This window comes from Staurois parvus, unplaced genomic scaffold, assembly GCF_062004578.1.
Source record: "Staurois parvus isolate SC_StPar_1 unplaced genomic scaffold, SC_StPar_1.0 ptg000097l, whole genome shotgun sequence".
In the NCBI taxonomy this organism is placed as follows: domain Eukaryota; kingdom Metazoa; phylum Chordata; class Amphibia; order Anura; family Ranidae; genus Staurois; species Staurois parvus.
The window spans coordinates 1,610,464-1,635,947 of NW_028317893.1; the positions used below are offsets into that span (position 1 = coordinate 1,610,464).

The 25,484-nt window shown below is 37.6% G+C and overlaps 1 protein-coding gene across 10 annotated transcripts in view; it reads left to right on the forward strand.

Annotated features, from left to right (window-relative positions):
- Positions 1 to 25,484, forward strand: part of PTPRM (protein tyrosine phosphatase receptor type M) — a 998,088-nt gene that overhangs the window by 656,411 nt on the left and 316,193 nt on the right. For 7 of the 10 annotated variants that reach the window (XM_089670974.1, XM_089670978.1, XM_089670975.1 and 4 more), the window contains exons 13-14: positions 907 to 943; positions 23,653 to 23,727. In XM_089670974.1, coding sequence (XP_089527100.1) covers positions 907 to 943; positions 23,653 to 23,727 — 112 coding nt within the window. The remainder of the gene's footprint in view (positions 1 to 906; positions 944 to 23,652; positions 23,728 to 25,484) is intronic. The other 3 variants (XM_089670977.1, XM_089670979.1, XM_089670983.1) reach the window with 1 other exon arrangement.

A 25,484-nucleotide genomic window follows, 5' to 3' on the forward strand; every position in this document is an offset into this window, starting at 1 on the left:
TGTTTATGCCAGTCTCTGAAGAACATATAATTCCAAAACATCAACGACTCTGTTTTACTTATGTTCTCTGACATCACAATTAGCATTGGAGTTTCCTCCACAGAAAGGTCTAATAACATGCCAGAGGGATGGTGCAACAATAACTTCTGTTAAGTAAACAGTTATGATGGAAGAGGCAGATTTACCATATTTACAGCTTATTAAATATGAAGTCTGTATTTCAGTATTGTAGCAAATTTCAGTAGGAACAGTTGTAACCTGGAGAGTAACAAAAGCTTAGGTGTGGCTAATATGATCTTTATTAGTCACCGTATAAAAATCCAGAGATAATTATTAACAGTTATCTCATATAGCTTACATAAAGAGTTCTGGTATGGGCAAAGTACACTTGGTACCCCCTAAAACACATTGATGCTTCCATGACGTTTGTGCAGACATTTTAAACACATCTAAGAACAAATATAATGATAATTTCTACTACAGTTCCACATAAAAGTGTATCTGCTTGTCACGGATTAATAAAAGTGTTTTAATCCTCTCCTACTCTACCCACAGTTAAAAAAAGGAAATATGCAATTTTAGTTACATTTTAACTAGATTGAAGTAGTATGGGGGGGGGGGGTTATACTGAAGGGGGCTGCAGTATTTATGGGGCCTGTAATGAAATTACACCCGTGACTGCAAAATGCAATACCTGATAAGTGTTTTACAGATATTATCAAAATGAATAGTTTGGCAACCAAAAATACTGCTTAGGGTGTTTTGAAGCAGTAATGTTTTTATATGCAAACTAGAACTAAACATAAGACATTTATAAATCATGCATCAGTTTATGCAAACAAATTAGCTTTAAAATGAGTTTTTTTTCTTCTTCATACATTATGTTTTTTTCTGTTTTTGCTACAGGAAACCAAGATTGACTGTGTCAGGATAGCCACAAAAGGTATGCTACGTGATAGTAAAATTAACATTTTGATGAGTTTTATACTGACATTCTTCTGTGTGTTCAGCAGGCTTATTGATGGCTTTGCAGTGCCAAAATTGCAGTCAAACGTTTTAAAATAATTTTTAAAATAGGCTATAATCGTTAGTCTTAGTATGAAATTCACAATACATTTGAGTTGATTTATTAAAGTAAAGACTGCTCACACAGTGAATGTTCACTGAGCTTACGGTGAATCTGTTTAACTGTCAATACCCAACCACAACCAAGGGAAAATTTAAAATAATGATTTTTTGTGCATGTAATTGGATAATTGGACACTATTTAACCTTATTTTCTCAGTGATCTATCACATTCCTATGTGAAAAGTCTTTACTAAATCAACCCCTTTATTTCATTATGGCAACACTTTGCCATTTGCTTCCATTGGACAACAAAAGATTAAACTACATTAGAAGTGTGGAAAATTATACAGTACATTTAGGATCAAAACAACCATTCCTCTTTCATTTTTTGCAGTAAGAAACAATGCAAGGAGAAATCCTATTGGCTGATTCAGGGCTACTATCTTGGAGACAGTTCTTCCATCAAAAATTTAGCTAAATATACACTTTAGATTTGCCCAATCCTGTATTTAGGGGACATGTCTACCCAAGTGGCATTGCAGTTACATCTGTGTTTGCCCTGTAATTATCTTTAATTAATGGGAAACAGTTGTTCAGTATACAAGAATGTGGTCTAGCACAATGCAACAGAAAGGAGCAGATGTGTGTACTTCACCATTTTATATATTTTAAGTATACTGGGCCTAAAGTATGAAAGGGGTTTCAAACACAAATATACTTGCAGTCCACGTCAGGGGCCCTTATGCAAAATTTAAACTTGGCAACCAAATATTACAAAGACAGACCTAATAACATAAACAATGTGGAGAAAAAAGACCTTATAACATAAATACATTTTTTTTAATTGAACTATATTTATTATATGATGTTCTTATATATTTAGCAAAGTTTATCTAAGGTACAAAAATCAGGTCAGATAACTGAAAAATATAAGGAAAAAATGTACACAATATGACAGAGATGAATAGAGAATGTTCACTTAGTAAATTGAATGCTTTTTGAAATGATTGAATAGAGGGAAGCTGTGTTCATGGTGAATACCCAGTCCTGGAGTTAAAAAACCTCAACATGATTTTGCTTTGCATGTGATTAAATGAATACAACTCTAATTCATTTACTGTGCAAAGTGAATATTTTTGTTACTTTATTGGAGCAACCTTCCGTGCTCCTTAAAATGACAGCTGAAAGTTTTTTTTACATCTGTGTAAATTTTTAATGGTTACTTTTATGTTGTTATTTTCATAAACTCAAGAATACATTGTCAGAGTAATTTAGGAAAATTAGAATGTGAATTTTGCCATAGTTCTACAATAATCTTCATAGAGAATCCTTTATTTAAAAAAAATAGATTTAATCTGTTAGTTAAACATCACCAATAAACTAATGTTGTTATGCCTAATTTATTATTTTGTGAAAATTAATATCTCTATATAAATGTTTTTTCATGATTACTTTGTAAAATTTTTATTTTAACACACATGTACACAGTTATTTATACCACTTTGTAGATTTACATTTGTAAAAGCAGAATTCCTGTAGAAATTGCTTAACTTTATGTTTTCATCCAACTCTGACAGGAATAATCCATTCTCACGGGGAGATTATGTTTGAAGTGTAGCAATCTCTATGAAGTTTACTTTGCTTTCTGTTCTAGGGATTCACTTCAAAGTTATTTTTCCTTTCTGGTTGTTGACCTCCTATAGCCATATATCAACCTGACTAAGGAAAGTTCTGTATGTGTATACAGTTGAGTAGATATTGACCTCTCCTTGACGCTGTACTTTACAATTTTTTTAACCACTTCCCATCCGCCCTATAGCAGAAGTACTGCTACAGGGTAGCACGGGTATGCAAAATCACGTATATAAACATGATTTTGCATTTGTAGGCGGCTGTCACTCACTGGGCACTGACCGATGATTACTCGCCAGCACCCGGTGATTGCTGAGCATCTCCAATGGGGGAGAGAACTGTTTGTAAACAAAACAGTTCTCTCCCCTGTCAGCTCCTGCATACTGCAAAGCACTGTGCTTGTAGTGAACCACAAACACAGCCAAGTATGCAAAACAGCACACAGTTAATCCTTTGATCACCCCACATGTTAACCCCTTCCTGCCCAGTGCCATTAGTACAGTGTCAGTGCGTTTTTTTTAGCACTGATCACTGTATTGGTGTCACTGTCGATGTCCCCCCAGTGTCAGAATGCCCGCCGCAGTCCCACAGTCCTGCTATAAGTCGCTGATGATACCATTACTAGTGGGAAAAAAAAATCTTAGTATATATACCGCCATTTGTAAACACTATAAATTTCATTTAAAACAATTAATTTACACGTATTGGGATTTTTTTCACAAAGACATGTAGCAGAAAACATTTTGGCCTAAATTTATGATGAAATTAGATTTTTTAAAGTTTTTTACTGGACAAGTTTAATAGCAAAAAGTCAAAAATACTATTTTTTTCTCAAAATTGTCGGCCTTTTTTTTTTAAAGCGCAAAAAATAAAAACCACACAGGCAATCAAATACCACTGAAAGAAAGCTCTATTTGTGGGAAAGAAAGGACGTACGTTTAATTTGGGTCAGTTAAAGTAAAAAATGGCCTGGTCAGGAAGGGGGGTAAATCCTCAGGAGGGCAAGTGGTTAAAGAGGCATCCAGTAAGCATGGTTGCTATTGTCTTCAACTGGTAGCTAACAGTCTCAGCATGAATTTCCCACCAGCCTGTGTAGCCTCTTAAGATAACAGATTTTTTCTTTTTGTTATGGCATTCACAAAGTAAGACCAGCAAAGGGACCGATACTAGGTGGTAGTAGGATAGAAGAGCAGTCCCTTCTGCATGAAAATAATTTGTACACATACCGGTTGAAAATGGAAGGAACAGACTTTATTGCTTTAAAGGAGGCAACATAGGTACACTTATTTCCTAGAATTGGGTTTTATGATTGGGAGAGATTTCATATTTAAAGATTGGTAGAAAAATTAAGTGGATTCCTTCAGGTGATCTTAATTGTAAAAACAATCAGACCTTAGATGCAAAAGTGTCTGTCCTACCCCAGAAGTGATTAGGTTTGTATAACAGTAAATGTGCAGTTGATGTCTTCTTCAGTTTGGTTTATGCCCCTGCAGGCCCTAGGTTATTACTGATTTGCTGTTTCCCTTTAAATGGTAGAGTAGATAGGAACCAGTTATAGCTAATTAAATTGATGAAGGTTTTACTGTGCTCCCATTTCTTTGGAATCTTGATCTCTGCCTGGTTGGGGCAATGCACTGTGGCTTCTAGAGCTGAGATCTGATTATTTTTTACTCTAAAAAATAAGTAATGGCTTGGGGGTGGCTCAATATTTATGCCAATCCTGCCCTCAACTTTTAATTTGCACTCTCCTAGGTACATTGATGTAAAGATATAGTATTGTATTAGTTAAATTAGGTGTTGAAATCTGTTATAGGTGCTAGACACATGATGGTGTGTATAAGGTATTGTTAAGTTATGGCTGCCATGTAAGCTGTTGTCTTATTTTACCATCTTCTAAGTGCCAGTAGGATCTTAGGATGATAAGTAGAATATGAACTATAGATTACAATTAAATATCAAGTTCTGAGTGTACATAAGACACAATGAGAAGGTTTTTTTTTATAGGTGAGAAAACGGTCACAGTGCTTTTGCCTCCCATTTGGTCCTGCTCAGAACTATCTATCAGGTTCTAGATAAGTACAAGACATAACTGTTTTGTAACTGGACACATAAAACCAGTAAAAGACAATGCAGTAGTTTTTTTTGTGGAAAAGATGCATGTCTGCTTAAGAGATGGGGGATTGAATTAAAAATAATGAAACCTGAGCAGGCAATTTTCCCAGTCTTAATAGCAAAATTAATATTTTAAGTTCACATTTTCTCTGAGTTAATGTTTAACACATTTATTAATAGAGCTGACACTGGAATCTTACCTTTAGCACTGTTAAAGGAAAAATCACAAAATTAGAAATGTCATAATGGATGGCAGAAAGCACACCTTACATGGCCTGTATTACTCCAAGCTGTTTAAAACCTTAATTAAACGTCCATTGCATTTAGTATATATTTTAGAGGAAGCTTTTTATTTGTACATTGCTGATGTTTCCTGATTGAGACAAAACTGGTATTAAATTTAGACTAGTAGGCACCAGAAGTTGTGAGAATCTCTGCTCTCATGTCTTCAGCACTTGTTGTTCAATATTTCTGCTGTTTTGCCTTTATCCTTGTTTGGAATCAATCTTTACAGTAGTCCACATTACACAGAAAGTGTTTGTAAAGTACACTGACTAAACTTCATTATAAAGCGGTCTGTAGAGTGTCACATGGCACAGAAATATAGATTTTTTTTTTTACTTAGCAAAGTGAATGTTTCCCTGATTTTACTTTGCCACTAAGCACTTGACTTGTGGGGCTATGTCCTGTACCCTGGGCTTAGACATCCCCACCCATTATCCTCTTATCATATAAGAGCCTTACTTGACAGAGAGTGGTGTGGAGGGAAGCTTAGCCTTGAAGTTGGGAACGGTGAGCCATTAGTAACAGAATGAAACCAGAAAGAGAAGGGTGCACAAATGTAGAGTAATGTAACTATTTGATGTCCAGGGCAATTTTTATTTTTTCACACACGAGAAAATCAACATTTTTTGCAAGACAATTTCTTAGATACCCCTAAACATTATATATTTTTCAAAGCAGAGGCCCTGTAAAATAAAACGATGGCTGTTCTAATTTTTATGTCACATGATTTTTGTACAGCTGTTTTCGGAAACAAAAGCAATAAAATTAATTTTAGGGCACACAATTACAATATATTACCCAATTTATTGTAAAATAGAAAATGTGATATTATGTTGAGAAAATAGATACCACATATATCAAGACTCAAAATTGTTTGCATCCAAGAAATGGTGACAAACTGCGTACCTAAAATTCTTATTAGTAGACACTCCAAAAGCCGTTGCAAGCTATCAGTTTAGAGTTAATGATGAATGATGGTCTTGGAATTGTTGCTCTCATTCTGATGTTCACAGCAGTTCCACATAGCGATGCAATTGCATAAATACATAGGTTCATAAATACAGTGCGATGAAAAAGTATTTGCCCCCTTCTTGTTTTTTTTTCTTTTTGCATACTTATCACACTTAAATTATACAGATCATCAAACAAATTTTAATATTCCACAAAGATAACATGAAATAAATAAACAAATGCATCTTTTAAATGATGATTTGATTTATTAAGGGAAAAAAATCTGTGCAAACCTGCCTGGCCCTATGCGAAAATATTATTGCACCCCCCACCACCACCACCACCACCACCACCACCACCTTTGCTGAATCATAAATGAACTGTGATTAACCACATTTTTTGGAATGCTGAGTTAAATTTCACTTGCCACACCCAGGCCTGTTTATTGCAAGACCTGTTGAATCAAGAAATCACTTAACTAAAAGCTGTCTGACAAAGTAAAGCAACACATCAATCTAAAGAAATTCAAGGACAGATGAGAAACAAAGTAACTGACATGTATCAGTCTGGAAAGGGTTACAAAGCTGTTTCTAAGGCTTTGGGACTCCAGCGAGCCATGGTGAGAGCCATTATCCACAAATGGAGAAAACTACTAAAATTACTCCAAGAGAACAACGACAACTCATCAAGGAGCTCAAAAAGAACCCAGAACAACATCTAAAGAACTGCAGGCCTCACTTGTCCCAGTTAAAGTCAGTGGTCATGATTCAGCAATAAGAAAGAGACTAGCATCCATGGGAAATTTCCAAGGTGAAAGCCATTGCTGACAAAAAAGAACACAAAGGCTCATTTCACATTTGCCAAAAAACTTCTTGATTATCCCCAAGACCTTTGGACAAATATTCTGTGGACTGATGAGACAAAGACGCATTGCCAGTTATCACAAAAGATTGCAGTTGTTGTGTCCAAGGGTGGCATAACTAGTTATTAGGTTTAGGGGGCAATTACATTTTGACATATGGCCAGGCAGGTTTGGACCACTTTTTTCCCTTAATAATTTTAATCATTATTGAAAAACTGCATTTTGTATTTACTGTCTCAGCTAATGAGGAGGACGAGTCCTCAGATAGCAGATGCTGTCGAGAATGTCACTGGATCAGAGGGGGCTCAGGTAAGGTTTGGGGGAGGGAGGGGGGCGCTGCACACAGAAGGTTTTTTACCCTCATGCATAGAATACAAGAAGGTAAAAACCTTGAGCCTTTAGAACCACTTTAACAGTATATAAAGACATTACATCAAATTCATAGAAAAAAAGTTCCCCATGAAAATTTGTTTTTTCAAGCACTAAGTATCATAACCAATTTGCATTTTATTATTTTTTTTTGGAGAAATCAACCCCATTGCATCTATTTCTTAAGTGTTACTAAATCTGTATTCATCGTTTAAAAACTGAATTTTGTATTTACTCAGGTTATCTTTTTGTAATATTGTTTGATAAACTGAATAATTTAAGTGTGACAAATGCGTAAAAAAAAAATCAGGAAGGGGGCAAATACTTTTTCACCGCACTGTAAGTGTCCAAACAATAGTCCATACAAACATCCAAAGATGAAAAAGTCAGCTGTACTCAGATGAGAAAAAACACCTAGTATTGATGTTAAAATGTAGAGAGGTTACAGAAAGTGATGTCATACAGAGTAGGAGGAGAAACACCATTCAAATCTGTACACCATCATCCTAAAGAAAAAAATAAAATTATGTTGACATCATAACATGTGGGAATGTTATTTTGTTGACCTCTAATGTACATCAGCATTTCTAACTCATCTATTATATTACCAGGTATACACCAGTCTGGGACACTAAATTTGTTCCCATAATCTCCTTTATGAGTCATTATATATGTAACACTCATCATATGCATTTTGTTAGCTTGGTATGTCAAAGCAGTGGACTGATGTATGAAAATTAGAGCAAAGAAAACTAGAGCTGCTACCCATAACAACACAATTTTTAATCTCAAGTTTAAATTTACAAATGCAAATTAGAAAATAAATTCTATCATTGAAATGGTTGCTATTGACAATAGCACTGTTCCTTTTTTTACTCCAGAGATAATTAATCTGTCTTCTAGTCCATTCACAATCTGGATAAAAGGAAACATTTAGCACCATGGATCTATACAGCACAAAAACAGGTGGTATAGAGCTGGTCTTGTTTAAAAGAAACATCAGCTGCATTAGGCATTGATTTCCCCAACATATTGTAATTGTTCTAAAAGTTGGGTTTCCAGTGCAAGATTTTTACTCTGGCATTCAAAACAAATACAAAGCACAGAAACAATGCAGACATAAAACTGATTTGTAGTCCCGAGGCAACATAGGTCCCAAGAGGAAAAGCTTGACAGGCTAGTTCTAGGATGATGCTGTATGATAGTTTGTACAAATTATAGGTATGCGTAGTTGCTTTTTGCTATTTAACAAGGAAAGTGCAAGCTAACCAGGGTGTGAAAACACTTGTATCAGCCTGTATATAAATGTCATGTCAAATAAACTTCATGGATACTGAGACTTGATGATTAAAATATGGAAATGAAGCTACAATTGGAGATTTTCAGAATCAGATGCTTTTCTTTTATTTATGTAACTCTGACCATACAAATGCTTTTCTGAATACCATCATGGACATTAATATGTGAAAATCTTAAACAGTTGGATGTCATCTTTTATGAGTATGATTGTACGAAATTGCTTAGCACTAATGTGTCTGCAGGGTAAAAATTCCAAAGCTATACTGTTTAATGTATCATAAATCATGCTCCTATTTATCTTTGTACTAGCCTTCTGTAATCATCTGCACAAAGGCAATCACACTGGAAGAGGAAGGGGGTATACTGTAAGCCCATCAGGCTTTACTACATTGCATAGTGCTATGAATTTAACAAATAAAGCTTGCCTATTGGAGGAGAGAGCATAGAGTGACCTGCTGCTCAATTACAATCCCACAGTCTGAACAGCACCACATTTCTGTCACTGCTTTAGAGAAAAGCAAGTGGTCAGGATTGTGTATACTGTCTGGCATGGATGCCTGGATTAGAAAACTGTCTGAACAGAGCAGGACAATTCACATATACTTTATTCATTTATTATAGGTACTTATATAGTGCCATCAATTTATGCAACACTTTACATATACATTATCATCAGTCCATGCCCTCGAGGAGCTCAGAACCTAAGGTCTCTAACTCACATTTGCACATACTATGGCCAATTTAGACAGAAGTTAATGAACCTACCAGCATGTTTTTGGAGGAAACCAGGGTGCCTGGAGGAAACCCTTGCAGGCACAAGGAGAACATGCAAACTCCAGGCAGGTAGTTTTATGGCTGGGACTTGAACTGACAACCCTTGTGCTGCCAGTACTTACTACTAAGCCAATGTGCTGCTCATATACATGTACTGTATATATTTTAACTATATATTTTGTTGTCGTTTGTCAATACGTATACATTAAATTAGCTAATTTACAGTCCCTTCTTTATTTTTGTCATATTATGACAACAGTGTGAATAAAGCAGCAAAAATGCTTAAAGTGACCCAAAAGCTTCTTTTTAATAACAAACATGTCTATACTTACCTGCTTTATGCAGTGATTTTGCACAGAGCAACCCGATCCTCTTTTTTTCGAGTCCCCTCCGGCGCTCCTGGCTCGTACTCCTCAAGCAGTGCCCTCAGGAAAAACCATTCTCCCTTGGAGCACCACTGTATGCTCATCCCGAGCCACTGCTCTATGCATCCATAAGACACATAGAGCCCCAGCTTGGCCTCGTTCCCTGCTCTCTCCTCATTGGTTCACTGGCTGTGAGCAGCCAATGTGGAGGAAGAGTCCCCAGAGAATGTCACTGGATCAGAGGGGGCTCAGGTAAGGTTTGGGGGGCTGGGAGGGGGGGGCGCTGCACACAGAAGGTTTTTTACCTTCATGCATAGAATACAAGAAGGTAAAAACCTTGAGCCTTTAGAACCACTTTAACAGTATATAAAGACATTACATCAAATTCATAGAAAAAAAATTCCCCTGGACAATTAGTTTGTTAAAGCACTAAGTATCATAACCAATTTGCATTTTATTATCTTTTTTTTTTGGAGAAATCAACCCCATTGCATCTATTTCTTAAGTGTTACTAAATCTGTACCTGTTGATCCTGCCAGAAACCCAATAATTTTGCAACTTCCGGTGTTTGCTGCAGTGTTATCTCTAGAATTGCTGCCAGCCCTGTCCTGTTCACCTCTGTGAACTACAGAACCCATGCTATGGAGATAAAAAAGGGGGAAGCTGTTCTGTAGACATAACACACTTCTCTCTGCCATGATTCAGACAAGTGGAAGTAGGTTTGAATCATATTTTCGCTATTGTCGTGAACACTTTAAACTCATGGTATAAATCTGTTGTAATTTTAACAATACAGCAAGGGAAAGGTTATTTAGAAAATGCATAACATATTTTATAGTACATTGTCAAGGAGAGGCCAAATGTTTAATTTGTTTTTACATCAGGGATTTGCTGATATTCAGTAATCTCATAACTGTCGCATTTGGGTAATAGGTGGTGAACTACAGTTGTAAAATCAGACCTGCAATTGTTTTACTAATGGAATAGGGCAATCTTTTGTTGTCATTCTGTATGTTCGTATTGAATAAGTGACCTTTCTTAGATTAAGCTTTAGTAATTGCAAGAAAAGTGTTATATTTTATGACAAATTCCTGGGATGCTGTTTTAACAATGTGTGCATCTGTGTACTTGTTGCAGACCAATTTGGTAGGCACTGATATTTTAAACTATATTATGTTTCAATTCTGCAAACACTGCACTTTCTGTAAACCTAGAATCTACAGGTTGTGTTCACATCTAATAAGGGGAAAATATCTTGTACCATATTGACTATTATCTCTTCTGAAGTATGTTTATGCACAGCTTGCATTTTAGTAGGGCCCTTGCTTCCATACGATTTAAAATTTGGCAGTCTTAGAGAAAGAGTTACACAATGAACATTCAAGATAGCAAGGTGGCCCCCCAAATGAAGCTCGCATATGTGCAGATGGTCAAATCACTTCAGAGGCATAGACATCATCATTTTTTATTCATAGTTGTTCAGCCGTTTGTTTATATGTGGAAACGTAGATGAAACAAAAGTGTCAGGAAGGATTAAATGAAACACTCAGGTATTGCTTGAACAAAAGTAATACTCATTTTCTACTATTACTTCTCAACACGCCCTTTAGAAGTACAGCTGTGAGCACTCCCTGGGGAAAACCAAGTTGATGCCATATTGATGCTGTGGATAACCCCGGTATGCATTAAGCAGCACTAGATTGTTTTGCATCTTTCCTGACAATTCTGATTCATCTAAAGCTTGCCAGTCACTGATCAAAAAGTGGCCGGTTCAGCAAGGAATTTTAAGCAGTGTAAAGTTCTCCCTGCTCAATAGAAGTCTATCAACCTGTTGACTTCTGGTTAGCGAAGGCAACCACACACTGATTAAAATTTGGCAGGTCTTTGCTGATCAACTACTGGCCGTTTTATTGACTTCTGTCAAAGGGTTTAGCCATGGATCAGGTGGGTGCTGTTGTCAGAATATAATGTCCCAGCGGGGGGGATTCCTGTATACACCTTGTTTTGGTGATGGATGAATCTGTAAATATTGGCTGAATTAAAAAAAAAAAACTATGCATGCATGACTAGCTTGCCGATGCTGCCACCCATGTCCACGAAAAACGGCTGATCGATAAAAAAAAATGAGATCCGCAAAAAACTGCTGACGGGTTGGCCCCACTAATGGCGTGATTATCGGCCGATTCTTCGTGCGGACGAAAATTCGGCCGATAAACGACCTGTCTATGGCCTGCATAAGTCTTCACATATTCCATTTGCTTTAAATTGGTTGTTGGTTATCACAAACACAGACTGCTATTATTGTATGAAAGAGTGTGAAATCTTGTGATATACATGTCATGGTTGCTTGAGATTGATATAGTTGTTGAGATACTGGAGGCAAACAGGAAAAGTTTAAGTTTAAATGGGATCCAGTAAACAAAATGGTAATGTGAGGCATGGCCACTGGTCACCTCTGGCTAAGATGGTGGGGAAGAAAGTGCTTGGCTCTAGACCATGGCCACATGGAAGTGTTACCCCCATTTACATGAAGAAAACTGTGCAAACTCAGAACATGGTGAACAGGGAAAGGCAGAGCAGAGGGCAGCACCTGATTTTTTTTGGTTTTGTTTAACCTATCCTGACACTTGTGGTTCATCCAAATGTCCATATATTATGAACTAAAATTATATTTCATGTTACAAATTTAAAATGATTGAATTAATTCTTGACAAAATTTTATGCCTGAAGGTAACTCTCCAATGCATTTTTTAAGATCAAAATACAATAATTGTGGTTTCCTCATTTTCTCATACAAATGCCTTTACCCATCCTCCTTATTAGGCATTGCAGAGGTCTACTTTATATTAGAGAGATACAGTACTGGAAATGTCTGTTGTAAAGCACAAGGTAGTCAAGTTTTGAATGTACTTAGTCCACATTTCTTGAAGTAGTGATCCACATTCTTGTTTTACTATAAGCATGAAAAGATAAGCACATAATATTGAACAAGAATTAAAGCGGAGTTTCAATCAAAAGTGGAAGCTCCACTTATTTTCCTCCTCCCCCCCTCCACTGCCATATTTGGCACCTTTTTGGGGGGACCGGATACTTGTTTTTGACAGGTACCGCTTCCACTTCCGGCTTAGTTCGCCGCAGCAAAGTGAGTTGGAAGTTCGGCCCCCTCCTCCTTCCCGCAGTCTCCTGGGAACGTTTACAGGTCCAAGAAGACTGCCGGACCAATAAGGAGGCGCAGTGTGACTCACGCATGCACAGTGGGCACCAGGCTGTGAAGCCACAAGCTACAGCCTGGTGCCCACAGTTGAGATGCCGGCACTGTGGAGGGGATGAGAGAAGGGATGGTGTGGATGAGTACATTGCTGGACCCTGGGACAGGTAAGTGAGTGTTTATTAAAAGTCAGCAGCTACAGTTTTTGTAGCTGCTGACTTTTAATAAACACAAAAACTCCTGGAACTCTGCTTTAAGATTATGTATCTGATTGTAGAATTGCACCAATGAGTTCAGGATATAGGATAGGTACATCAGGATGCATGTGGAAAGTGATCCTATAAAATATATACGTGAGCATTTATGTGTGTGTTGTATACAGTCTAGATCAGCAATGGGCAAAATACGGCCCGGCGGACCTTTTCATCCGGCCCGCGGAGCTAGGCTCCCACTAGGCTCCTCTCACAGTCCGCCCTGAAGACCGGTGTAGCATGAAAATCTGTGTCCTATGAGGATCTGTCCCCCTCAACGTATCTGCGCATGTGCCGGAGATCGCCTATCGGCTGCTAATGCCTGAAACTGGCACATGCGCAGATACGTCGAGGGGGACAGATCCTCATAGGAGACAGATTTTCATGCTACACCGGAACGGCGCGGGAACACGGCGAGAGGAACGCGCGGAGCAAAGGTAAGTGAATTGACACAGGGGGGACTTGGGGACTTAATATGGGGGATGAATTAATATGGGGGATGAATTAATATGGGGAATGAATTACTATATGGGGGATGAATTACTATAGGGGGGATGAATTACTATGGGGGATGAATTACTATATGGGGGATGAATTACTATGGGGGATGAATTACTATATGGGGGATGAATTACTATAGGGGGGATGAATTACTATATGGGGCATGAATTACTATGGGAGATGAATTACTATAGGGGGGATGAATTACTATATGGGGGATGAATTACTATGGGGGATGAATTACTATATGGGGGATTAATTACTATGCTTACTATGGGGGAATATTACTATACTTACTATGGATGACACATACACATCATTCATCTACTCTTGGTCCGGCCCCCGGGTCCAATATATGAACCCATTGCGGCCCTCAAGTCAAAACGTTTGCCCACCCCTGGTCTAGATCATTCATATAACGTGGGAAATCTATGTCACTAATTCATGTCAACATATTGTAACATTACTGTTATCAGCTTTTAACCTGCACAATTTCTAATTCTCTTTTAGTAAGCTGAAGCCATTTGTCTGCTGCTAATAGCAGCCTGCTTTTGAGGAAAGGGTACTTTTTGTTACTGGAACCTCTAGGGACAGTTTTTGAGTTTAAACGCATGCAAATTGAATTAATTTTCTATTCTGCAACTTAGATTTATAATGTATGAACAGTGTTCATAAATACTAGGACAAATATGACTGATAGAATAAAAGCTTATTTTTTTCCCAGCATTTAAAGCAATTTAGTGACATGTTTGTGTAGCCATCCTTGATCTTTTAACCCTGTAAGTGCAGGACTGAAAGTCCTCACAAGGATCGCCTGCCAGTAACACTGTTTGTGTCATGCCTCAATAAACATATACAACCCCAATTCCAAAAAAGTTTGGACACTGTGTAAACTCTACATAAACAAAATACTATGAATTGCAAATCTAATAAACCCATATTTTTTAACAACGGAAAATAGAAAACATATCAAGTGTTTAAACTGAGAAAATGTACCATTTAAAAAAAGAGGTAATATTGAAATTGATGGCAGCAATGTGACGGGAGTGACTTTGGGTGGGGGGCCCTTGGAACACAGTGCACTTTGGAAGGGTGGGGAGACCCCTGCCTCAGCTCCCCATATCCCTCCTAAGTGTAAGTCACCCTGTGCCTGTTAGGGGTACAGGGTGGAATGCCCTGATATTGTGTAGACATGTATAGGTGGGGTGTGGGGGTTGTTCATTGTTTACTGCTATGTGGTGCATCCCATTGTTCTATTGTGTGTCTTGCTTGGGAGAAAACTATTATGGGATGTATGTGTTTGTGTATTGGCTTGGTGGGGGGTGTCTGCTGATGCATCTCTGGTTGCTAGAATTGGTTTGCCCTGCCCTGTGTCCACGTGCAGGGAGGTGGGTTGTTTCCTTGAATGTTTTATATCTTGTGTCTGTGTTAAAATAAAGCAGTCTATTAACTAAGTTATTTTAAGACTGGTCTCTTCTAGTCTTGTATGGGCAGAGGTGGGGTCCGTGGACAGTATTTGGACAGGGAAGCAGGAGCCTAACGGAAATACCCTAGTGCAGTCAGGGTCTGGTTCTGTTACAAGCAACATGTCTCAAAAAAGTTGGGATAGGGCCACGTGTAGAAACCCCTCTTCTTTTAATGGCACTTTCTCTGGGAAGTGAGGAGATTAATTGTTGGAGTTTTTGGAGAGGAACATTGACCCATTTTTGCCTGATATAAGATTCTAACAGCTCAGCAGTCTAGGGTTTTCCTTCTTGTATTTTTCGTTTCAAAATGTATGAATATTTTCAGTTGGTGAAAGGTCTGGACTGCAGGCAGGCCATTTAAGCACCCTGACTCTACTACTACAAAGCCATGCAGTTGTCATAGATGCAGTATGCAGTTTAGCATTGTCCTGCTGAGATATGCAAGGCCTTCCCTAAAAACAAAATGTCTGGATGGGAGCATATGGTGCTGTAAAACCTGGTTATATCTTTCAGCATTGACCGTGCCTTTCCAGATGTGCAAGTTGCCTATTCCATACGCATTAATGCACCCTCATTTCATCAGAGATGCAGGCTTATGAACTGAGCGCTGATAACAAGCCCCCTCCTATTTAGTCCAGAAGACATGGCAGCAATGGTTGCCTAAAAAGAATGTCAAATTTCGATATGTCTGACCATAGAACAGATTTCCACTTTGCAACAGATTATTTTAAATGAGCTTTGGCCCAGAGAAGGCAGCAGTATTTCTGGATCATGTTCAGATATGGATTTCTCTGTTTGTATGACAGACCTTTAACTTGCATTTTTGGATGACATAATGCACTGTGTTCACAGACAGTAATTTTTAGAAGTATTCCTGAGCCCATGCAGTGATTAATGCAGGGCCTTGAAGATAATGGGCATCCAGTATTGCTTTTCAGCCTTGTCCCTTGCACACAGAGATTTCACCAGATTCTTGGAATATTTTCATGACATTATGTACCGTAGAGGAACATTATTCTGAAATTGTTCAACAATTTTTAGATGTAGCTTTTCACAGATTGGTGAACCTCTGCTTATCCTGGCTTCTGAGACACTCCAACTCTCGAAGACGCTCTTTTTATGCCCAATCATGTTTCTGACTTGTTGCCAATTAACCAACTTACTTGCAAAATATTCTTCCAGCTCTTCCTTGTTAGTGCCACTTACTTTGCCAGATTTTTGCTGCCCTGTCCCAACTTTTTGAAAATGTGTTGGTACCATCAATTTTAAAATGTCCTTTTTTTTTAAATGGTACATTTTCTCAGTTTAAACACTTGAAGTGTTTCTGTTTTTTATTGGGAATAAAATATGGGTTTGTGAGATTTGTAAATCCCAACTTTTTTGGAATTGAGTTGTACTAAGTGTGTACTTTTGCAGCTTTGAACATCAAAGTCTGACAATATATTTGTATGAATCTCTTCATTTGACTCTTACTGTTTAACAAGCTTAAAGCTAAATCTAATAACAATATGGATGCACAGTGTATGCACACTATGTGCATTTCTCAGGTTTGTCAAAGACCTCTTGACAGGAATCATAGTGGCCAGATCATTTGCTGCTGAAGAACTGTCATCCAATTTCTGTATCTTTTTAGGGTGCAACATGTAATATGTTCCCACTGCTACAGCCACCACCTGCTGCCCTCTTTCCCATTGACAGCAGCAGGAGGAGAAATTCCTCGTACTAGCTGTCACTTTTTGAAAACAGTACAGCCGTGTGGGGCTCCGCTCACATGGCTGCATCATACATTTACAGAATTCTGTGGAGCGCCATGGTAGTTCATTTATTCTTCTTGTCACAGTGTATCTACCTGCCTGTACGAAGTACGAGCACACAGATACACCGAGAGGTTTGCAGGAGTGCTGCATGGAGAATTCCACATACTTACCATTCTAACAGTAAAAAAGTCCCCTACGCAGTTTAAGGTAAAGCCACTTCTCATTCAACTTCATTAAGTGGCCATGTGTCTTTGTGGGTGACCTGAGACTGGATAGTTTTCTCCCTATGCTAGAATCACCATTTTTTTAGTGACAATTTTCTGACAGAGGGTTTCCTTTCCCTTGGAGGAGACTTCCTATCCTTTCATATTGTGCTTCAAAACAGGAGGTGAAGGAAGATCTCTCATATCAAGTACAGACAACACATCTGCTATAAACAAACAAAAAACATTTTGTCTTTAGGTATACTCTAAATGGGTTCTTTGTGTCTGTGAAGAGTCAGAAATATTGGGAAAACCATTGCATGACATAATTGCATAACGCTGTAATGCATAATGTATGATACAATTATGACCCTTTACTCTTCAAATACTGAATATGTCTGATGACAACATTTTCTTGTTAGTATTCTAAATGTAAATCTACCTTTTAGAGCTAAGAGCTCCGTGGCTATTAAACTGAAAGTAAACTATATAATGTTTTATTTTGCTGTAGAGTTTAGCTATGCCATCTATCTACTGACTGATCTTAGCCCTAGGCAGACCTGTGGGTAGCCTGTGCTGTAGTCTAACCATAGGATTGTGCACCTCTGCAGGTCTTAAAATCTGAGTACTAGTACCACACATCAGCCATCATTTATTCAAACATACATGGGAAATTTACTGTTCAAATCATGTCTAGAGGTCTGTCTGGATGTGCCCAAAGCATGTGCCACTTCTGACTATCCCAGAATACATGGTGTCTGTGTACCCTGACTGTGGTAGAGATGGATTTATTCTAACAAGGAATTCAGTTCTGTTAAGATATTTAAGGCACGTAACTAGCTATGAAGCATCCAGTAGCATCACTCTATTTGAACATTGCAGAGGGATATTTCAAAATATTATGCAGCAGCAGTTTTGAGTTTAATTGTCTGCAGATGGTAGATGATCTATTTCTCTCGCTTGTTGCCACAATTCTAATAGCATTCAGGCTGTTCTATGTAAATGAGAAATCCTTCAGAAAAAAGTCTGTCCTTAATTTTCTTGTGTATTTTCCTCACATCGTTTTCCAGCTGTTCCATTTGACCCTGTATTTTTTTTTAATCTTTCTAAAAGCTGAGTGGCTACCAATATATATACAAATACAGTGTGTATATATATATATTTATATATATAGAGAGAGAGAGAGAGAGAGAGACAATTGCTCTAAATTCTAATCTCTTATACCTCTATAAACTATTAAAGTGGTTGTAAACTCTGTTTTTTAATTTTACTTACAGGTAAACTTATAATAAAGCTTACCTGTGGGTAAAATTAATTTCTGAATTCTTGTACTGTACCGCGCTCCAATATTATCAACCTTTGTGATTGACCTTTTTTGATTGTGTGAATTTCTTAATATACCACCTATAATCCAATCATTACTTACTTCTATGGTGCTTAAATATACAATTAACATAAATTCATTTATAAATGTGAATTAAAAAATTATATGTGATTATAACAAATATTGATAAAAAATTAATGAAAAATTGGAATGTCAATTCTATGTGAATAAAATTAATAAAAAATTAATAAAACATTAATAAAAAATGGGAATGTCAATTATTTTCTTTGAATTTGAGATGGTGTTGTTATTCAATTTAGTTAATGTGATGAGTCTGTGTTCGCAGCTTGAACCTCTCCCTCCTGTCTCCTCTCCTCTCTCCTCAGCTCAGCCTTCTCAATTGTGCTTTCTTCACTGGCTGCTTTGTTTATTCCTCCATATACGGAACATGCAGAGAAGGGAAAAGAAACATAGTGTCTTATCCGGGATATAAGTGATTTATTGCTCTTTGATCTCCCACTCACATTGTGTAAATGTAAATAGAGCTTTGCATACAATGTATCCAGATCGTGCTTCAGACAGCCTGGCTGGTGTGTTTGCTTTCAGTAAATATACTCGCCATTCCTCTGTGGATGCGTGATAACGTCACCGCCCCTCCCCTACGCGTTACGCTACAGGGACTCGTAGCTTCCTCTGGGGGATGTGGTCTGCGAACACAGACTCATCACATTAACTAAATTGAATAACAACACCATCTCAAATTCAAAGAAAATAATTGACATTCCCATTTTTTATTAATGTTTTATTAATTTTTTATTAATTTTATTCACATAGAATTGACATTCCAATTTTTCATTAATTTTTTATTAATATTTGTTATAATCACATATAATTTTTTAATTCACATTTATAAATGAATTTATGTTAATTGTATATTTAAGCACCATAGAAGTAAGTAATGATTGGATTATAGGTGGTATATTAAGAAATTCACACAATCAAAAAAGGTCAATCACAAAGGTTGATAATATTGGAGCGCGGTACAGTACAAGAATTCATAGTTTATATTTATACACCTAGAGAGGGTGTAATTAGTGCCTAGCGATCTAATATTTAATAAATATTCACTTAAGCACACAATTAACACTAATAATAGAGTAAGTTAACTCCTGGTGGCTCACAAAAAACTATTCTATTAAAATTAATTTCTCCTAAATGTGCACCATTTAGGAGATATTCCCTCTTCATTTAATCTGGCACATGCTGTCTGATGGAATGGCATGCCCGCGCCGTTCCTTCAGAGCTGTGTGCCATGGGCCCAGGACTCCCTTACGCATGGGCGGGAATGATATTGTTGTGGCCCGGCCTGTCAGAAGGCTTGAGCTCACGATCCCGAAAGGAAGACAAGTGAAGATGGAAGCCTTTGCAGAGGTGACAGTACGCCACTGGAGAGCTTCGTTTTAAGGTTCTATTGTACAGCGCTGAGCAAACCCTTTGGCGCTATATAAACTCGATGTAATAATAATAATAATAAGGTAAGTTTTACATAATGTGCTAGTATGCGATGCAAACTAGCACATCATGACATTCCCTTGAAGGGGACTCTTTATTTTTCCTGATGTTTACTACCGCTTTAATATTGTGATATAACATAAATACATTTGAGGTTGAATGATATCCTGAATAGACTGCACATAGTTGTAGAGATCGTGTGTGCCAGACCATTAATTCATTAATTCCAACAACAATTTTCCCATAAGATTAAATGTGCATTCAAGATACAGTAACATAGACATGTTATTAAATTGTAAAAGCTTATAAATTGTATAAAGCTTCCCTTGTGTTGATTTTCAAAAGTCTTGAGACTTCTACTGGGTGCCACCATCTTGAATGTGACTTAAGCGACACAAGTGACACTCTTTCATATCCCCCTTTTTTCCTTTGCTGGCTGCTACACAAAAGGTTATTAAAGGCGGTGAAAAGAGAAGCAGAGGAACTGGACCAGTACAGACACTAACTAGACAAATTTTCTAGAAAGTTAAGAGTTTTGCAAGTGAATAATACCAATAATTTTTTCTGTGATTTTGCCTGCATTTGTTTAGGTTGGTGACTGTGAAGTGTTGTCTTGAACACTTCTTTACCAGGAGGCAGTAGATAGTAAACAGATAAGGAACATCATGAGCTTTTTCCATTAATTCACATACCTCTGTTGTCACTTGAGATCTGTATTGACATTATAACAAAAAAAGTTAATTAACCTGACCCCACCAGAATAGGCTAGCTATTTGTGACCTGTTAACAAAACTTTGTAACTTAAGCTTCTCATAGAAAACAAATATTTTTCCAGCTCACTTACTGTACCAGCTAGCCTGCAAAAAAATCCCCAAAAAAACAAATTTGCATTAAAAAAGGTCTTAGTTTCATGACAGTTGTAAATATATATTGAAGCCACACTGCCTAGTCTAGGCTCCTCTGTATAGTGTGGTCCTAACTTTAATCTATGAGTCTCCATGTTGGATCATATAGGGCAAGTTATGGGCAGGTATGCCCAGAGGCAGCCCATTGCTCCTTAAAGGTGCAAGGACACATCAATTGCCCAGCAAAGCACAATGGCAGCTAAAGGTGTCTATTGTGTCCCTCTGCCAACCACCCCAATTTATAACTAGCCATTAAAGCAAGGTGGAAGTGGAAGGGCTTTGCATGACACAAACACAAGTGTTTCCCTAACACATTTACAATTAAGCCTCAAAAAAAAAAAAAAATTACACTGTCTATAAATTTCCATATTATATTGCCATATACCATTTCCTTGGGTGTCCTAAAGACAGCAATTATTTAATAAGTCTGTTTTCTGTTATATCAGACAGCATATGTTTGTCACTGAAACTAATGACTGTAACATTTAACATTTATTTAAAAAAAATATTTTTCATTCATTTTATTTTACCCCATCTGTGATTACCTTCATTTCATTATTGCCCTTGTGACAGGTGCGCTAACTCCAGTAAAACCTAAAAATAAAGATAAACTCTAGGAAAGGTAAAAATGCTACCCTGTAATGGGACTACCCCCACATTGCAAGCGTTAAATGTTCAATTAGGTATAGGGCAGGTTTACGTACCTGATCCTCTGCACCTGCAGGCTCCTTCCCCACTGTATGCCTGGTCCCCACTTCTTTTATCAGTAACCTGGTGGTTTGGAATCCCCTTTTTGCTTATCTTTTATAATGGAGGGAAGTTGTTGCCAACATACCCACTGTTGGTTTTTTGCCTTGTCTCTCCTATACGGATAGCCTGATGTATCAAAGTATCAATTCTTAGAAAGGTTTAACAGACACCAGTTTGCCTTGAATCTGATTGCTAAGACAGGAGTTTAGAGAGAAAGAAAAAGAGAGAGAAAGTAACAGAACACAGGAAATAGACTCAGCAATAAACATAAAACAGATGAAAACATAAACTTACTATAAAATGATCTCTAAATAATGTAGTCATTCAATCTTTCCACACATAGAGCCTACTGAAACATGGACAAATGGTGATGATGGATTCAGAGGCCCTTGTTCCTATTTCAATTGTGGAATTTTGGATGCACTTAAACAGTTAGAAAATGTAGCATTTGCAACTAAGAACATACATTGAGCAGAATTAATTCAAACTAGAGGAGGTATGCATGGCAAACAGTTAGCTTCTATCTTCAGTCGGTTCAGGTAAAAGTTGAAAATCAAAGGTAAAAGCTGACTGGTTGCTGCTCCAGTCATGATAAATTCTCCTCATTGTGCTTTATTCAACAGAAGGTCTACTAAGTGGTATGGCCTTCATTACAGGTGATATATAACAATAGGCAGTTAGTAAATCTGTCTATTTTTTTGCTGTGACAATTTTGAAATACAAATGCAAATAGTATTATTCATGTTGAGGATAAATAATTTCACGTCCTGATTGTACACATGGAACTGGTGTGTTTTTGGATAGGTAAAAAACAGTTCTATTCAAATCCCTAAGCAAAAATGTAAAATATATTAAAACAAAACTATCTAAAAAATTGACTTGTCATTTACTCAACCCTCCTACACATTGACAAGGGTAGCTCAAAACTCAGAGGGCCATTAATCAACCTATGTGTAATATAAACATACCTAAAAATCAATAACTGCAGTGCAAGACAGTTTGATGGAAAACCCTTCAAAGACTCTTTAGCTCAAAACAAGATCTGATCTTAGATATTTGTCCATTTGCATGTTGGTGCATTCAATAAAACTTGTTTCTATTTGCTCTCTTCAGTCAAATCCACTGGCACATGACCAGCTCTAATCTTTCATTGTAAGACTTGGCAGAAGCCATGATTATTATATCACGTCATGATATGACCAACACAACTGTCTCTTGGAGTTGTGTGAGCCATGTAAACCTAGTTCACTGGTTCCAGGGTCACTAATACAGCTTGTGTCTAATGACCAAACAAAGCCACAGAAATAGTAAGGCAGACACTGTACTAATGACCTCCGATTTCATTGTTTTTTGCTTTAGCAGTTTTGCAGGGTGTCTAAATGCTTCTGAATTCCAGTAGGCAGCAACATTAGACCCAGTGCTCCCAGTAAAAAGCTCTCAGTAAAGTAGCCCATAGATTATACAATTTTATTTCCTTCCACCACAGGTCGACTTTGACATTGACTTCAGTATAATCAGCTTGCCCATAGATAGATCGAATCTCGGCTGGTCCTTTCTGAACCATTGGAGATTTGATCCATCTATGGCTGGCTTACCAGAGCTGGTCTGGTATATCCCTTACTTGTCTCTGCAATACTATACAATACAATACAAGAAAATGGTATAAGAATTCAGCTTGACATTAAATAAGTCAGAAATTGGATAAGTCAAAAATAGGGGACTATTGCTGTACTGTGTCCTGAAATGTACCATATTGTAAACAAAAAATGTTTTCTGTAAGCTTCTACACGGCATATCTCTCACTCTGTCATCAATCACAAGATCTAACTAAAGAGCTTCTAACTCATTTTCATAGTCCAGTCTGTTCCTTTACTTTCCCTCATTCTTTCTAGTGTCAGCTCTGTACAGTGTGAAATTAGGATGGGAGGTGTTATGGCAGAATGATGTTGCAGTGTTTGACATGGTAAAACATTGACAGTATTCTTGTCAGCCTTGCTTCAGTCTGGCTTTTCTTCTCCTCCTCATGCATGCTGACCCGGAAATCTTCCTTTGCCTTAGCTGCGATAGTCGTGACTCAGCTTACAACACCATACATTCGCATCGCCCCTGCTGCAGGCGACGACCAACTAACAGGTCAGACATTCAAATACACACAACTCATCATGCATTTCCTTCTGCCTCCTGCCATCAACATTTTTTTCATCTACTAATTTTTATTCTTACATTTGTTTATTTGCTTTGTTCTTTTTTTTTGTTTAAGCTTTGCACGTGCTCATGCACTTTACAGATGCTTGTTCATTCCATTTATGTTTGCCATGAATATCAATATTTTCACTGCATGCAGTCATTATGTGTGTACTTATTCTGTGCGTTGTTTTTCAGCTTCTGAAACTGTTATATTGAGGCATTTATAATAATGTGTTAAGAATTTAAAAGACCGGTTTGAAAAAAAATGACTCACCTGGGTGGATGAAGCATCGGTCTGATGCTGCACCTGTCCCATGCTGCTTCTAAGACCAAGAACTGAGCTACTGATTGCTCAGTTCTTGGTCTGCACTGAACAGAGAGCAAGTGACTGTCAGTCACCACTCACCACTCTATTCTTCCCCTCCAGAGCTCACTGGAGTACCAGACTGTGGAGGGGGTTGGAGTGGCTGGCTCTGGCTCTCTTCGGCATGCCAGCTGCAGGAATCTTTCAGGATCTTCCAGAGCCGGGACCAGCTGAGTTATGTCAGTTGATAGTGGGCTTTAGACCTTTGTCTGCTGAAAACAGGTCACAGGAGTGCAGAATTAAATGCGCTCTTGTGATACACCAAAAGAGCTTTGGCCCTACTTCTTTAAGTCATGGCCCTCATTATTATACCACGTTATATTTTCAGGGCATCTTTAAGCTAGCCTCCTTGATCAACCATTCCTTTATTTGACCTAAGCCCTGCAGCAGCCTTAATGGAGCTTTAAAAAGATATATCCAGTAAAATCAGGAGGTTCCTAGTAGATTAGTTGGTTCAAAGAGGGTTTAGTTAGTTACAGTAAACTTGAACTGAAAGATGTCTTGTAGAAAAAACAGTCACATGTCTATTCCCTAACTACATATTTCAGCTCATTTTATTTTGTGTGGCATGTCCATTTATTTGGAAGGAATTAACAGCTGTTAAGTACTTTTGGATTAAAACATAGTCTTCAATATGCTTTTTGTCACTTCTGCCCTCCTGTCCATGTTTAAAATACTTTCTAGTCTGACAGATTACAAAATGTAATTCCCTGTACTAATATACTCTGCCTTAACCACTTACCCTCCAGAAGATTTATCCCCCTTCTTGACCAGGCCAGGCCATTTTTTGCTATTCAGCACTGCGCTACTTTAACTGACAATTGTGCGGTCATGCAACACTGTTACCAAATTAAATTTATAGCATTTTTTCACATAAATAGAGCTTTCATTGGTGGTATTTGATCATCACTGGGTTTTTTATTTTTTATTATATAAACAAAAAAAAGACCAAAGCTTTTGAGTGTGTCTATAGCCCTCAGTTGCTTTTTTAGTTTTAGACAGAATAATGAATGGTTAGAATATTATTCTGGTTTTTTTTTGCTGTCTATATTTCATTGAGGATAATAATCTTCACTTCCTGTCCCACAAAAGGAAATGAATTGAAGATATTCCTAAACTGAAATCTATTATACAGTTATCACTGGCACAGATGTCTCCTTTGGAAACATTTCCCTCCTTCTACTCTGGGGACAACTATAAATTATGGAAATTCCCATCACTTCCTTGCCAGTGATAATGGTCACAAAGGCAAATAGGGCAAATCTGCCCAGCGGTGACACACACAGCAGCAAAAATCTAACAGAGCTTCTGGCCCTTCCATTCTCTATACAAAATTTGC